At 40.2% G+C, this 16,139-nt stretch overlaps 1 protein-coding gene and 1 pseudogene across 1 annotated transcript; both read right to left on the bottom strand.

Annotated features, from left to right (window-relative positions):
• Nucleotides 1-538: 538 nt before the first annotated feature.
• On the bottom strand, nt 539-8,039 carry LOC127439497 (gastrula zinc finger protein XlCGF8.2DB-like). Its single transcript, XM_051695677.1, has 3 exons — nt 7,888-8,039; nt 2,830-2,977; nt 539-2,515 (listed from the first exon to the last, which is right to left on the bottom strand). Exons 2-3 carry the CDS (start codon nt 2,882-2,884, stop codon nt 1,515-1,517), a joined length of 1,056 nt encoding a protein of 351 aa, XP_051551637.1. The 5' UTR covers nt 2,885-2,977; nt 7,888-8,039; the 3' UTR covers nt 539-1,514.
• Nucleotides 8,040-10,169: 2,130 nt separating this feature from the next.
• LOC127439498 (alpha-2-macroglobulin-like) lies at nt 10,170-15,806 on the bottom strand (annotated as a pseudogene).
• Between the last annotated feature and the right edge of the window lie 333 nt (nt 15,807-16,139).

Genomic DNA, 16,139 nt, shown 5'->3' with positions numbered 1-16,139 from the left:
ATCTTTTGGAAAGACAGTACCACTGTCCTGAAATGCATAGCAAATGACTCAAGACGTTTGTTGCAAACCGAATCTCGCTCATTAGAGAGTCTTCTAAACCCTCTCAATGGAGGTATGTAAGCTCTAATGGTCTAGAGTAGTGGTTCCCAACTCCGTTCCTGGAGGCCCCCCAACACTACACATTTTGGATATCTCCCGAATCCAACACACCTGATTCAACTCATTAGCTCATAAGTAGAGACTCTAAGACCTGAATTGGGTGTGTCAGATAAGGGAGATATACAAAATGTGCTGTGTTGGGGGGCCTCCAGGAACAGGGTTGGGAACCACTGGTCTAGATGCTGAAAACCTAATCAGAAGTGAAAACTGGATCAAAGGGCCTAGTTTTCTACTGAAACTACAAAGTGAGTGGCCTGTTCAACCAGATCAGTCAATATCATTGGCAGATGATGACAGCGAGCCCAAGATGATCTCAACTGTCAACGTAATACTCAATAGTATGGTGGATCACTCAAATATCAAAGTGCAGGGAGACAACTGCAACCTCAAAACATAAGTTTTATTGGTTACAATTCTTTAGTCATTATAAGTAAAAAGGAAGTATTCAAGTAAATAATTCAGAGTAAATACACATTATACAGTACTTGGAAAAACAAAAACAGCAAAAAAAAAAAAAAAAAAGTGTTCTTGCATTTAACTAATATCCAAACAGTGTTTAAGCTATTAGTTTTTTCATTAAAAAAAAATACTAGTTTATTTTTTAGAAAGTCTATAACCATGGTAATATAGGGCCGTTCATGGTCTTACCAGTAGTTTTGAACTTATTATTAGAAATGCCACTCTTAAGCAATGGAAGAACAATAGTAAACTTTCATAAAGGTAAGTACAATTTAGAATGAATGGGTTTAAAGTCTAGACTTCCATGAATTATGGACAATGTCTTCTGTCCTGCTAAACTCATATCTTTCTCATTCAAATAAAATTTCCAAAGAAATGCATGCAGTAACAGTCTCCAGTACCTTTATCACTTTTTGTTGGGTGTGGGATTTTGGCTAGTGAAAACGCATGCATGATCAAACTGGTTTGATTACACTAGGCTGGGCTCAGAACTCTAAGATCAAACTGGTGCAATCTCCATTTGTGCTGCTATTGCCAGTTATAATGTAGTTTCTGATCATGAAATATCATCTTTGTGATTATCTGAATTTCACATCGTTTACTTGAAAGAGTCTACTCTGAAAATTATCTTTGCTTAGTATGACAAATTTGGACAACACTTTCTTAGATGAGAGTAGATTACTTGATTAAATGAAACTCTTTCCACATGAAGTGCAGTGGTATGGCTTCTCTCCAGTATGCACTGTCTCATGGGTTCTCAGATTTTCTGACATCATGAAACACTTTTCACAATGAGAACACTTGTAAGGTTTGTCTTCAGTGTGGATTTTCATGTGATCCTGAAGGGGTTTCTTTACTGTGAAACTCTTTCCACACTGAAGGAAGGTGAAAAGCTGCTATATGGTGTGAATTGTCAGGTGAATCTTAAGCTGTCCTGCTTGTGTGAAACTCTTTACACACTGAGTGCATGTGAAAGGCTTCTCTCCAGTGTGAATTATCATGTGTTTCTGAAGGGTTTTCTTTCTTGTGAAACTCTTTCCACACTGAGTGCATGTGAAAGGCTTCTCTCCAGTGTGAATTATCATGTGTTTCTTAAGGTTTCTTTTTTGTGTAAAACTCTTTCCACACTGAAGGCATGTGAAAGGCTTCTCTCCAGTGTGAATTCTCATGTGTTCCTTAAGGCTTCCTTTTTGTGTAAAACTCTTTCCACACAGAGTGCATGTGAAAGGCTTCTCTCCAGTGTGAATACTCAGGTGCCTATTTAGATCTGATTTATTTGTGAAACTCATTCCACACCGAGGGCATGTGAAAGGCTTCTCTCCAGTGTGAATTCTCAGGTGCCTCTTTAGATCTGATTTATTTGCGAAACTCTTTCCACACTGAGGGCATGTGAAAGGCTTCTCTCCAGTGTGAATTCTCATGTGTTCCTTAAGGCTTCCTTTTTGTGTAAAACTCTTTCCACACTGAGGGCATGGGAAAGGCTTCTCTCCAGTGTGAATTCTCTGGTGAATATTAAGGATTCGTTTTTGTGTAAAAGTCTTTCCACACTGAGTGCATGTGAAGGGCTTCTCTTCAGTGTGGATTTTCATGTGATCCTGAAGGGGTTTCTTTACTGTGAAACTCTTTCCACATTGAGTGCATGTTAAGGGCTTCACTCCAACATGATTTCTCAGGTGCCTCTGTAGATCTTTTTTTGTGAATCTCTTTCCACAGTGAGGGCAGATGAAAGAATATTTGGCTCTTGTTCTTTGAGTGCTTTTTTGTGAGAAATTCCTTTCACTCTTGAAGCAAATATTAGATTCTTCATCAGTTATTGAATTATTAGATTTAGGATGCTGATGGTGATTCTGATCTATGTCAAGAACTAAATGACTTTCCTCTTTCACCTCCATCAGGTCTAAAATGAACAGTAAACAGAAACAGATCAAAGAAACAGAAATGTGAAACATACAATTGAACTCCAATTTAATGTCTCAAAGCAGCAAAGGCTGCTATCTATTTTATGTTATCTCTAACATGTTGAAGGTTAGTTCTGTCATTCTCGGGTTAATATCACAAAATCTGGTAGATTCTGGTTTTATTTTTTTAACTGTAATTTCACTGCTTCTATAATTGTCAAACTACAGCTGCAAGATCTAGCAAACAGTCTGAAGATTTGTTCCTTTAATGTTCATCAACAGTCATTACGAAGAATCAAAAATGGACACCAACCTATTTGTTCCTCAGTATCTTCAATTTTTATTCTGCATGGTTTTAGATCACTCATGTCTTCACTGTTGCAATAGTATGTCAATAGACTTCAGCTGTTACACTTGGAGTTGTTCCCTCTTTATATGCCACCTTATTCTTCTTTCTTCACCTATAGGATGATGGGAATATTCCAAGCATTTATAAGCTAATTGAAAAGGGTGCGGCTTATTTGAAGGTGTGGATTGTGATTGTTGTGTAATTACACATTGTGGTCTTTTCAATTTTACTTGATATATATTTGGTATGCAAGTGAAACAATATTTGTTGTGTTCTACACGAGAAATTTCCGATCTGTATGATGTTCTGACCGTTTCTTTGACAATATGTTGTACAGTAAATAAAAAAAGGAGAGGTCTGACTTTAAAGTAAAATAAGGATATTAAAGAAATAGGCTTTAGAAAAGTAAATTTGTTTTTCAAATTCAAAGTCATGGTCTTTTCTCTTCTAATTGTTTTTTTCTTCATATTTTTGTAGTTCTTCTATTTTATCTCATTTCTTTGGACCCATAAGAGGAAATAAAAAGAGAACCGCTGATCCATGCCCATGATTTCGCAATCTGTACTCTCAATTTATAAATCATACTCACATATTTGTAAACTGCTCCCTCATTTTAACTAATCGTGCCCATGATTTTTTAAACCGTACACTCAATTTTGCAATCTGTACCCACAGATTCATAAACTGTACCCACGGTTTTGCAATCCATACCCACGGCAATCACACTATCCTGACTTCCAGTGCTTGTTCACCAAGGGTGGCGCACAAACACTCGCTTGCCAGAGACAGTACTCAGCGCTTGCTATCTGGAGGCAGCTCCCAATACTTGCTCGACGAAGGCCATGAACATGACCCCCTCCCCTACCCAGCGCAGAGAATCGAGTCAGAGATTATTTAGCAGAGATAGACCACTTTTATTTAAATTAAAGGGAAACCAAAAAGCTCTGAACACCAAACGGTCAGTGGATATAGAAAGGAAGTCCTGCCTTACAGTTAAAAGAGCCAATCACCTTTTAGATACAGACATCTCCTGTCAATCAACTCTAGAACGTGTAAGCACATTAGTTATACAACCCAGGAAAATTTAGTTTTTTAGCGTAATATGAGGTAAAGAATCACAATTTATAATACCAGTATTGTCAGATTTTATTGCTGATTTGAAATATGTTTTTGATCGTAAACATGACCAAACGATTTTGAGATTTTGGTCTTCTCCATTCAATTAGATAGGAGCTGCACTGTCATGACTGGAAATAGCCTCCTGAGAGCGTTCCAAAGATGGATGACAGTGGACTGACTTGCTAGAATGACGCTGATCGAGTTGATTACATACTTCTAGGTTGGGCATCTGTTGTAATTTTTGAAAATATACAAAAGAAACTTTGGCATGTTACTTGAGCATGTAACTATTAATGTCCTTTTTCTCTCCAGACAAGTGAATGACCTGTTTTCCTGTCCGAAGGACAAGCACATGTCAATTCTTAATGTCGAGCTCTGTAACTTTTTCCCTAAGCATCATTTGAATTTTAAAATTTAAACTCTAATTATAAGTTTTGACTCAAACTAAAGCATAAAGCTTGCAGTGCCTCTTCAGTGCAGCTGCCCATTGAGATGATGTAACATACATGATTAAATTAGATTATCAGTGTGTGTAAGGGGTGTAAACATTCACTCATCTCACAATTCGGTTCACGATAATGAGCTCACGGTTTGGTTTGGTTCAGTTCACGGTTCTTTAAACTAAGCCTAAATCAAGAAAAGTTAAGATTGAAAGTTTTTTAGTATTATTATATTATAAAGACATATGCAAAACAGTTCCTTTCCTGTAAAATTTGGCTAAAACTATTGTTCTTAAAAGTGTTAAATAATCCATCAGTGATGAACAGGGACTAAAATAAGCCTACAACAGGGCAACAGTGACACCAAATGGAAATATTAGATAATTCTGCTTACTGGAAATACGGAATCATGTTATATACTGTACATATACTGCTTACCCAATGTCACTGATGACATACATTTAAAATATTTTTAAATAAAATTGTCTTTTTTAATATTGTCTCCGATTACATTGAAATATTATTTTCAAAAATACATATTCAATGGAAGTACATGCTTTTCCAGTTAAATAATAATTAAATAACTGATGAAATCAAATCAGAAATGACTTTAGGATTAAATTCCCCCATAGCTTTATTATGCATAATATTCAGCATAATAAATAGTAGGTTAATATACAGTGAAGTCAGAAGTTTACATACACTTAGGTTGAAGTCATTAAAACTAATTTTTTAACCACTCCACAGATTTCATATTAGCAAACTGTAGTTTTGGCAAGTCCTTTAGGACATCTACTTTGTGCATGACACGAGTAATTTTTCCAGCAATTGTTTACAGACAGATTGTTTCACTTTTAATTGACTATATCACAATTCCAGTGTGTCAGAAGTTTACATACACTAAGTTAACTGTGCCTTTAAGCAGCTTGGAAAATTCCAGAAAATGATGTCAAGCCTTTAGGTAATTAGCTTCTGATAGGCTAATTGGAGTCAACTGGAGGTGTACCTGTGGATGTATTTTAAGGCCTACCTTCAAACTCAGTGCCTCTTTGCTTGACATCATGGGAAAATCAAAAGAAATCAGCCAAGACCTCAGAAAAAAGAAATTGTGGACCTCCACAAGTCTGATTCATCCTTGGGAGCAATTTCCAAACACCTGAAGGTACCACGTTCATCTGTACAAACAATAGTACACAAGTATAAACACCATGGGACCACGCAGCCATCATACCGCTCAGGAAGGAGACGCATTCTGTCTCCTAGAAATGAACGTAGTTTGGTGGGAAAAGCGCAAATCAATACCAGAACAACATCAAAGGACCTTGTGAAGATGCTGGAGGAAGCAGGTAGATAAGTATCTATATCCACAGTAAAATAAGTCCTATATCGACATAACCTGAAAGACTGCTCAGCAAGGAAGAAGCCACTGCTCCAAAACTGCCATAAAAAAGCCAGACTACAGTTTGTAAGTGTACATGGGGACAAAGATCTTATTTTTGGAGAAATGTCCTCTGGTCCGATGAAACAAAAATTGAACTGTTTGGCCATAATGACCATCATTATGTTTGGAGGAAAAAGGGTGAGGCTTGCAAGCCGAAGAACACCATCCCAACCGTGAAGCATGGGGGTGGCAGCATCATGTTGTGGGGGTGCTTTGCTACAGGAGGGACTGGTGCACTTCACAAAATACATGGCATCATGAGGAAGGAAAATTATGTGGATATATTGAAGCAACATCTCAAGACATCAGCCAGGAAGTTAAAGCTCGGTCGCAAATGGATCTTCCAAACAGACAATGACCCCAAGCATACCTCCAAAGTTGTGGCAAAATAACTTAAGGACAACAAAGTCAAGGTATTGGAGTGGCCATCACGAAGCCCTGACCTCAATCCGATAGAAAATTTGTGGGCAGAACTGAAAAAGCGTGTGTGAGAGAAGGAGGCGTACAAACCTGTCTCAGTTACACTAGTTCTGTCTGGAGGAATGGGCCAAAATTCCAGCAACTTATTGTGAGAAGCTTGTGGAAGGATACCCAAAACGTTTGACTCAAGTTAAACAATTTAAAGGCAATGCTACCAAATACTAACAAAGTGTATGTAAACTTCTGACCCACTGGGAATGTGATGAAAGAGATAAAAGCTGAAATAAATCATTCTCTCTACTATTATTCTGACATTTCACATTCTTAAAATAAAGTAGTGATCCTAACTGACCTAAGACAGGGAATGTTTTCTACAATTAAATGTCAGGAATTGTGGAAAAAACTGCATTTAAATGTATTTGGCTATGGTGTATGTAAACTTCTGACTTCAACTGTAGCATTAAACCTCTGTAAACTGTAATTTGTCATTGGTGCTTTAAACAGACATTCGATCCCTCAAGCTCCTGATTTCTGTATTAGTTTCCGCAGTTTCAGTCAAACTCATCTTACAACAGCTGTAGCTGCTAGTGTGCAATCGTGTTTTAGAGCTCCTTCAAATCAAATCAAATCACTTTATTGTCACTCAACCATGTACACAAGTGCAACAGTGGGTGAAAGTCTTGGGTGCAGTTCCAAGCAACATGACTAAGGCAAAAACGATTAGTCAGCGTTATCGACGTTTTCCATTGTCGAATAGTCGTTTGATATGAAAAAACACGATTTGAAAAAAAAACCCCATGTAATCAGTTGGGAATAAATATGCAAGTGTTGTATTGACATTCGGGCTGTCAGTTGATAGTGTACTATTAAGAGAAAGTAAAAATTATGAGAGTCCAGTGTGAGACTAATAAAGTGCAGTGCTGATGTACAGTCAAGTGGCTTGTGACCATCCATCTTCCTCTTGATACAAATACATAGAGTAAAATAAAATTAGCATGCACAGAATATGGTAAATATCAAGTGGAATTCATCTTAAAATAAAATATATAGTAAACCTATAAACCTAATGGTATTATCATAATGTTAATAGAATATGAACGTTAATGCTTATAATGAAGTTCAGTGCAAACAAATAAAGGTCGACCTATTAAACATTAATGCAGGCGAGAGAGGTCTAATATTATAGCTGAATTAAACTTGTACATATACAGTATAACTTTATAGTTTTATTAATAAAAAATTCACGCAGTGATTCAGTATACTTTCTGTCAAGTCCTGAACCGATGCAGCTCCTGTCGCTATTAGGAGTGAAGATGAAGTAATGCTCATTTACAGTCATTAAAACTTCATGTTCTGCATCACTGAAATATTAATAAGTCTCTTTCCGTTGTGACGATTGTGAGAATCACCATGAACGCGCACAAACTCCGAGTTTCAAACTCACGGCTGAGTGAACGAATCCCGCGAGTAAACACGTTTTGGGTCAATCAACCGAGAGTTCAGGGTTTATGTCACGCTAAGTTAACCTTGCTTTCTGGAATACCCCTCTTGTGTTCATCAGACAATAATAAAACAAACAGTTTATGAAGGTTTCTCTCTTACCGCTCGGTCGGTGAGTTGTTAAAGCTCAAAGACGCGTTAACATGTGAACTAATGTTTAAAAAAGTATTATTTGACGATTCATTGAGATAAATTCATCAGTTTCATCTAAACAACAGTCTGCAGGAGCTCGAGTGTCGTCTTCTTCTTCGTGCTGTTTATTGAAGGTTGGCAAACCAACTATTGTCTCATTAGCGACACCAGCTGGACTGGCGTGTGGAGCGACAACGTTGAATTGTGACCAATATAAACAAACAATATTAATTACCTACCTACAAAATAAAAAATCCTTTATATAACACAACAGAGCTTTATCAATTCCTGATTGCTTAGGAACATTTTGCATGGGATTCTGCACTGATAGTCTAGCAATACCCAATGATCTTAATTCTTCTTTTGGCTGATATCTTTCTCTCTCATATGCTTTGCAGCTTAATAGCACATGTTCAATAGTCTCTGAAAGACCGACACCCGCCACATCCAGCACTGTGCTCTCCTCCACAGTTACAGCCTTTGGGTTTTACCCCTTGCCCACACTTCCCATACTCATGTTTTCCATCACACCTTGTGTAAAGGGAGCCAGCTGGTACACGATAGCTGTGCGGTATGTGTAAACCTCACTCCCCCGGCATCACGAGGCACACGGATGACTGACGCTAGAGGCTGTAGAGCCATGCTGGAGATATCAGTTCGGATCCCATTCGGAGCAGGACCAGTTTCACTTGCACATATACAGCCACTACATGTCCATATTTTTGAGGTTTATAGCATCTAAGCGTTGGTGGACCATATGGCCAAACCATATAGCTGATGAAACCAAGAAACACATCCGGCAGTTTCTTCTCGTCAAAATGCACCATTATAGAGAGGCTTTCCAACTATGTATTATTTCTGGTACATTTCAACCATCTGACATCAATCACCTTCACCCCTGTTATACCTCTCTTGATCGTATCTCTTAGTTATTAGCATCTGGTGATTATTCAGAGCTCATATTATAAAGTTTCACCATCATTGTGATTTGTATGTTGTGTGTGTACAGATCGCGTGTATTGCAAGGCGCCATACAGCAAGTCCGTTTCAAAACTAAAGTCACTGAAATTACCGAATTCATGAACATTGACTTGACATATTCACGGGGCCCTTCAGCCACGTTGTGGCCCTAGGCAGTCACCTAAATCGCAGATAGAGCGGGCCGGTCCTGGCGTCTCCATTCGCAGATGCCCTTGAAAACTGACACCATGACTTGACACGCTTCATCTAACGCCAGGTTCACACATTTGTGAGCGGTCAGGTTGGATGTTCACATTGGCTCTGCCGCGAGAAACAGCAGCGCCTCTGCACAGAAAAGAGGCCTATGGGGTCCTATGCCAAATTCTCTCTTTATTATGGTCATAAGCTGAGGTTAGTGCTGCTTCAAGACAACAGCAGGCAGTCACATGCACTTCATCAGCACACTTGGGTGCGATTGGTTAATGTTGTGTCTATACTACACACACACACAAAAAAAAAAAAAAAAAAAAAAAACACCTGGCAGTTTAATTCTTTCCTTAAGTTAACTTGCATGCAGACATAAATTGTATTATAGGTCTGAATAATTGGTGTCTTTTCAATAACCTCCTGATTATTTTAGTGTTGTACTGCACCCAGAGCTGCTGAGCCACATGGCAAAAATAGTTTCAGCATTGAGCCCATCCGCTCACTGCCACGTCGCCTCATGTTTGCAGTGGGAATGGTGTAACGTTAAATTACGAGTAGGCAAAACAGAAACTTAGTGTACTCTATATTCATAGAGAATGCGAGTAGGCTGAAGAATTATTTTACCAAATTCACCGAGGTGATATTTTAACTGCATGATTTAAATCCACTTAATACAACATGTAGGTTATGACAATTTGGTCAGATGAGGGTTCTGTGCGAAATAATTGGTAGCCCTAGAATCAGCTATGGAGAGAAAATGAGTCTCAACCTCACGCAAATGCATACAGAGTTGCACATGTGTTCAATGATCCAAACTCGCAACAGAATGCGCAAGCTTGTCGTTTTTCCTATAACGGAAAAATACACGCCAGGATCCAGGAAATCCACACACCAACAGGACGAACAGCCCTGCATCCATTTTATTAAAGCAAAGTGGGCCAGGAAAGAAAAGGACCAGACCAAGTGAGCAATTCCGCAACAAGCACTTGTTAATGTTGGTCTAACAAAAGAGGCAACAAAAGACTGATGTATACTTTAATTTTTTTATTTAAGCCATGCATCCTGTAGCCAGTACTGAAGCACAATTATGGGCAGGGAGATGTGTATACAGTCTCAAACTGATCACCTGAAATAGAAACAGGAAATAAGACTCTTCAAACAGACAAGAGCACAGCCCAAAATCACATTGAGAAAACGCATACTTGTTTGATAGTAGTCATAAACTCGGACTACAGCTGGCTTGAGATTTTTCACTGCTAGAACTGCTTTCAGCTGGAGCGCATAAGTCATAGGGACACTTTTAGAAACCTGCAAGACAGGATAAACATGTACGTACTGCATGTAGCATATTTTAATGTGGCTGGTAGGGTTAATATATCCAGTATACACTGCTCACCCCTTTCAGATATACTAGGACACGATCATCTTCAATATCAACACGCTCCACTAGTGGGGCATATGCATTGGGTGGAGCTCCAAGCTGTGGAAAGGACCCATCATTCATGTTTACATAAGTAGCTTCCAGCATCTTGGGATTTCAGTCACCTTAAAAGAACACCAACCATTGAGGTGTCTGCCGTGAAGCCCGACAGAAGTTTAATGTCCACTACAACCATGTTGGTACTTCCTTTTGGTCCACTGTATCTGAAGACACACACCAAGTTCAGAAATGTTCCAAAGTGGCTTGTCTATTCACACATTAAAAAGATTTATGCAAGTTAAAGCAGATCTTACTTCACAGTGAAGCTGAGCATGAGTTTGTCTCCAAGTGGTCTGCATTCTCCCTTCACTTTAGTTTCAACACTCAAGGTTTTGGTGGTTTGAACAGGTGGTGGGATGTTGTAGAACATTGCAACCTATGAGTGGTAGTCAAGCTCAAGTATAATTGGGACATGAAAGAGACAGACAGACAGACATAGGAGCCAAAACATACAGACCTGCACAGACACGCATGCAGAACCAGTCACTTTAACACTGTATTTGCCAGGAACATTCTTCAGCGGCTTCTCCTGATACAGCAGCCGGTTGTCTCGATTCACATCAAAGTTATAAACTTCTCCTCCTGCGGAGGACTGTACAATAACTGTACTGGAGCCCTCGGAGCTGAACACTGCAGCCGCGTACAAGGAGAGAGCCTGAAGAGCCACCACCGTGTCCTAATAACCACCAACATGGGTAAAACTGCATTCATATAGACATGGAAGTTAACTGAATATGGTGCACTTGTTGGGTAGTTTGCGGAACCTGGGTGGAAGAGAAGCCTCCATAGGGATTCTGCTGAGCCATAAGGCAGTTGATAATCCGTTAGCATAGCCCAGATTAGCTGCAGAGAAAGGGTTTACAGAAAGAACAGCTAGCAGCACATATGAGCTGATCTCCACTGCCAGAGTGTCACCAGATACAGTCTGAGACCAATGGAGACGTCCTAGGACAAGAGGGAGAGAATGTCAAGACACCAAAACAAATGGACTGAAAAATCTCAAATTAAATGTCTAGTATATAGTTTACCATCAGTAATAGCAACATTGTCAAAGGCATTTAAAAGCTGTAATCGAGTGTTGGTCTCTCCAGCCAGACCGAACGTGTAGGCAAGCAGAGCAGTGGTGTAAGTGTTTCCCAGGTTCCCAACGACAGACCTCAAGCATGACAAAGCGCTGGTGACAACAGGATCCTGGAACAACGCAAACGTGATACTACAGCCAAAACTGGATTGTCAATAGCTTGTACAAATGCAACCCGTTGGCATTTTTACCGTGGCTGGGATATCTAGTTCAAGCAGTGATGTGGTGATGTAGGCGGTCATGGTCACATTATCACCAACCCCACCCTTGAACACATGCGAAAAAACAAAAACTGTCAATTCAGAGAGAACCATCTCCGACCTCATGTCTATAGGTTACGGTTTGTGCAAAGAAACACCTTCATGTCAATGTGGTACAGAGTTCCCTGTTGCATGAAACAGCCATCTGAACCCTGCTTGCTTATCAGCCAATCCTTTGCACTCTGAATGACATGTGGATCAATGAAGATGAAATTCTGTGCTTCGCCAAAAGACCTCAGGACAAAAGGCAGTCAACCTGGCAGAGGATGTTCCAAGAGAAACTGCATTTACAAACCAGTTTATCCACTGGTGACAAAGAGGACACTTCTGCATCAATGAAACCCACCATGTATTGGACTCATCGTAACCAAATGTGCTGAAGGAACCGTCACTGTGCCTGTAGTTCAGTTGTCTTTGGTACCCTGTTTAGGTCAGAAACCCAGTACATGGGCAATGTGTTCAGAGACTCAGGTGGACATTGAAATCTTATAGGTCCATTCGGTTAGCATACCACTCTCAAGGTAGCCAGTGGCTCGTTCTCGGATGGCTGCGGTCAGCTGCCGAGTGAATTTCAGATACTGCAGGATGTAAATATTGGGAGAAAGAACAGCTATATTCTGTTCTCCACAGCCACATGGCATCTGAAATAGTCCATCAAGATTCTTCAAAGCACGGCCCATTATATCCCCTACAACAGGAAAACAAACATGTTAAAGCTAAAAACCCATATCCGAGGTATCAGCTGAACGTTTCAGTTCTCATTAAACAGTTTACCAATGACAGAAACGGAGCATCTGGCTGATCCCTGGATCACATTTGCAGGAAGCGTCAGCACAACCTCTTCTAAAAGAGGGCTTCCTGCCAAGCAGAGTGCAAAGAAAGACTGAAAACAACTGGATCAGCACAGAGCACTAGGCTAACATTTAGCTGTACATTGGGAAAATTAATGAGTGGAAACAAACCCTTTGGACACAGTAACCAACTTTGGGTCTTTATCCTCTCAAATCCTTCAGCCTACAAAAGCATTAAAACAAACTCCTCTCATTAAAAGTACCAGCAGCTCAATTGTCAAACTCCAGAAAGTTGGTTAACACATGCTGACCAGTACAAGTAGACTTTGAGTCACTATGTCAATGCGTCCTCTTGCTGGCACGCTCACAACCTCATTGCCACACGTAGTCCGGGACTGCTCAGCCTGTGCACTGACGGTCACATTTAGAGCTCCTGTAAATGAGGACATCAGCAAACCTCACAAGACCAGACAATCACATCAATGTAGTGAGAATTGATCCAAAACAGACCAAGAACAGAATCCGTGAGAACCCATTTGAAGGTTTTTCTCCCACTGGTACAGAGACAAGATGAATACGGATCACTAGACACCGGTTTAAGAGTGTAGCCCTATGATGGAGCTGGAGTTACTCATACCTGCCAGAGACCAACATCATTAGTGCACATTTTGCGATGAGGTGATGCTTTATGCAAAAATAAACAAACCCTGACCATGATGCACTTGGACTGATAGTTGAAGACAGTGGCCTTCAGCTCAAAAAACTCGCCACGGATGATGGAGTAAGGCAGGGAAAGCTCCAAGAAGAAGGGCTGGAACACAGTCAACAGAGCAGGAGGTGCCAGACCGAGACCATTGGAGGACAGACAGAATGCCTCCGTCTCCCATGTGGTGATTGTGTCAGGAACCTTGACGGGAATCTTTGCCGATCCAGTGCCCCTGTGAAGAAATGACAGGTTGACAAAGGCATTTAGGATATGAAAGTACTGTGGGCAAATGGCTTTCTGGTGTCAACCATTGACATTTACAGGAGATAATCCCAACTAACCCCACATCAGCAAGTTGCCAGATCCACGTTTCTGGAAAGAATGTCCTGAAGGTCAGGTCAAAAGAGGAACTGCTCTCATCTGCTCCTTGCATGGCACCCACGGCAGTTTCACCCCTCTTAAAACTCACAACTGAAACAGAGATGAGCAATAAACACATCTAGTAGTGCTTGCATATTGATGCACTTTAGGATGGGAACTACAAAAGAGGCATAATTGTGTTCATCTATGACAAGTAGAAACGACACACTCCGGAACTAACAGCGCAATAGACCATTACGGAGCAAATAGTTGCAAAGCATATCTAAAGAAGTAGGAAGAACTTCCCATTTAAGAATGTATTTATTTTTTTTTACACAGAAATGTCAGACAACTGCAAGGACCTACATCTGTTGCGATAATAATTCAGGCCCCTATACATCATGCACTCCGGTTTTCATACAGGCAAATTTGTAGCAGTCTTCATCCCCACACTCTGCCAGAGCAACAAGACAGACGTAAAGTCAATGTGATTCATTTAGGGGATTCTTCATTAAGCATTACAGTGCTCACAATAAACAAGTCAGGAGTACTTTTCTACCTTGAAGGTTTCGTAGGCCTGGTCTGTAGGAACAGCTCGACGGAGTCTAACATTCAGGCACTCCCATTCATCCTCCACAACATATGGGTAATCTGACGGTGATCGCATCGGGAGTAAATTGAACACCTGGGACCATAAGAGTACATCTAGGTCAAAGAGACGTCCTTATTATAAACCCAGTGCGTTTATTAAACCCCAAAAGACAAGACTAAACTCTCATTTGAAACAAACAAGGACCAAGTAATAGAGATGGATCACAAATGTTCCAACAGGAATTTCACCAATTACACATGGATACTGTTTCTGCATTCAAATGTCTTCCTGGCTCCAAGATCCGGATGCTCTGATCTATTGCACTGAGGCCACACAGAGATCCTGGCTGAGCAGAGAGTGTCAAAACAATTCCCTCACCAGGAACAGCCATAACAGGGGAGAACTGCAGGGACACCTGCAAAAAAACAAAAACCACAGCTCACACACACCCACACGTCACTCGTCCCATCATAAAGGCGTTAAAGTGCTCTTCAAACCTGTTTTTTTAAACATTTCAGTGTCAAATATTGTGCTGCCAACAACTACATTCTCACTGGGAAGAACACAGAATGCCAGAATCTGCACTACTGGAGCCAAATCGACAGCAATTGACAGCTTGAATGATACGGTGCCACTGGTTATGGAACCAGAAGTCCTCACATCAACTTTCTCAAATCCATGTAGAATTATCACTCCTCTGGACAACACCTGACAAGTCAAACCGGCGCATCAGTGCCAACCAACAAACCAATTTTAAAACAGCCACTACAATAACGATATACTCACCATATAGATAATGTAAGTGTTGTAGTTACCAGACTCTCCAACAAAAGAATATTTGACTGTCACAGTAAACTCAGCACCACATTTCAATGGCTGCAGAAGCTTCACTATAGTAATTTCACTTATTGTTTGCATGTAGGGAGTAGCAGGTTGGAAGAGATTAACGGTCCTTCTATCTGTGGTGAAGTATGGTATTTTGGAACCATCAGACTCTTGTGGAGTTGCACTTGCCTGGGGAACAATGAATGGAATTGGTTTCTTGCAAGTCAAAGTCTTCAATTTAAATCAGTGTACTCAGTGAACAATCATACCACCAGATTAACGTCAGCATTAGGAAGACTAGCTGTATTGTGGGAGAATGTGGCCATTCCATTTTGGTTTGTAGTAAGATTCAACATCAGTTTGGGTGACCAGCTGGAACTCTCCAGGAGATAGACTGCCTTACGTGCAATTGAGGTCCCATTGAAATTAGATGCAGAGATCTGTTAGGATTGAAAGAGGTTGGTAAAATGCATCCAATGTGAAGTGCTGAACTGAAGAATATTAAAATTGTATGTACCTTTCCCTTTATGGTTGATCCAGGTTCAAAATACTAAGGCATGTCCACAAACGTGACATTGCCAATTTCAAACGTTAGGGATACGGTTACAGATTTTGTGATGACAATGTCTGGGGAAAAAAGGTAAACCCCACGAACATTAATGCACAGAACAATCTTGCAGCAGCTTACTTTTGTTCAGATCAGACAATAGCTCACCAGTGCCCTCTTAAGTGAGGTTCATGTTAATGACAAAAGAATCTTGCAGACTGTTCTCAAATTTGGTGTTGAAAAACACTGACATATTGAAGTTATGGGAGGCACAGCCAGTGCCATTCATCTTGTAGCAGAACACAAAAGGTCAGTCAAGTCAACCAGATGCAGAAAAAGAAACTCCACTGTACTGTACTCACACACCTTAATGGTTTTATTCAGGCACAGAGGGGTCACCTCAGGAACCGTAT

This window comes from Myxocyprinus asiaticus, unplaced genomic scaffold (genome assembly GCF_019703515.2).
Source record: "Myxocyprinus asiaticus isolate MX2 ecotype Aquarium Trade unplaced genomic scaffold, UBuf_Myxa_2 HiC_scaffold_64, whole genome shotgun sequence".
Lineage (NCBI taxonomy): Eukaryota > Metazoa > Chordata > Actinopteri > Cypriniformes > Catostomidae > Myxocyprinus > Myxocyprinus asiaticus.
This window is presented reverse-complemented; position numbering and strand designations above follow the sequence as displayed.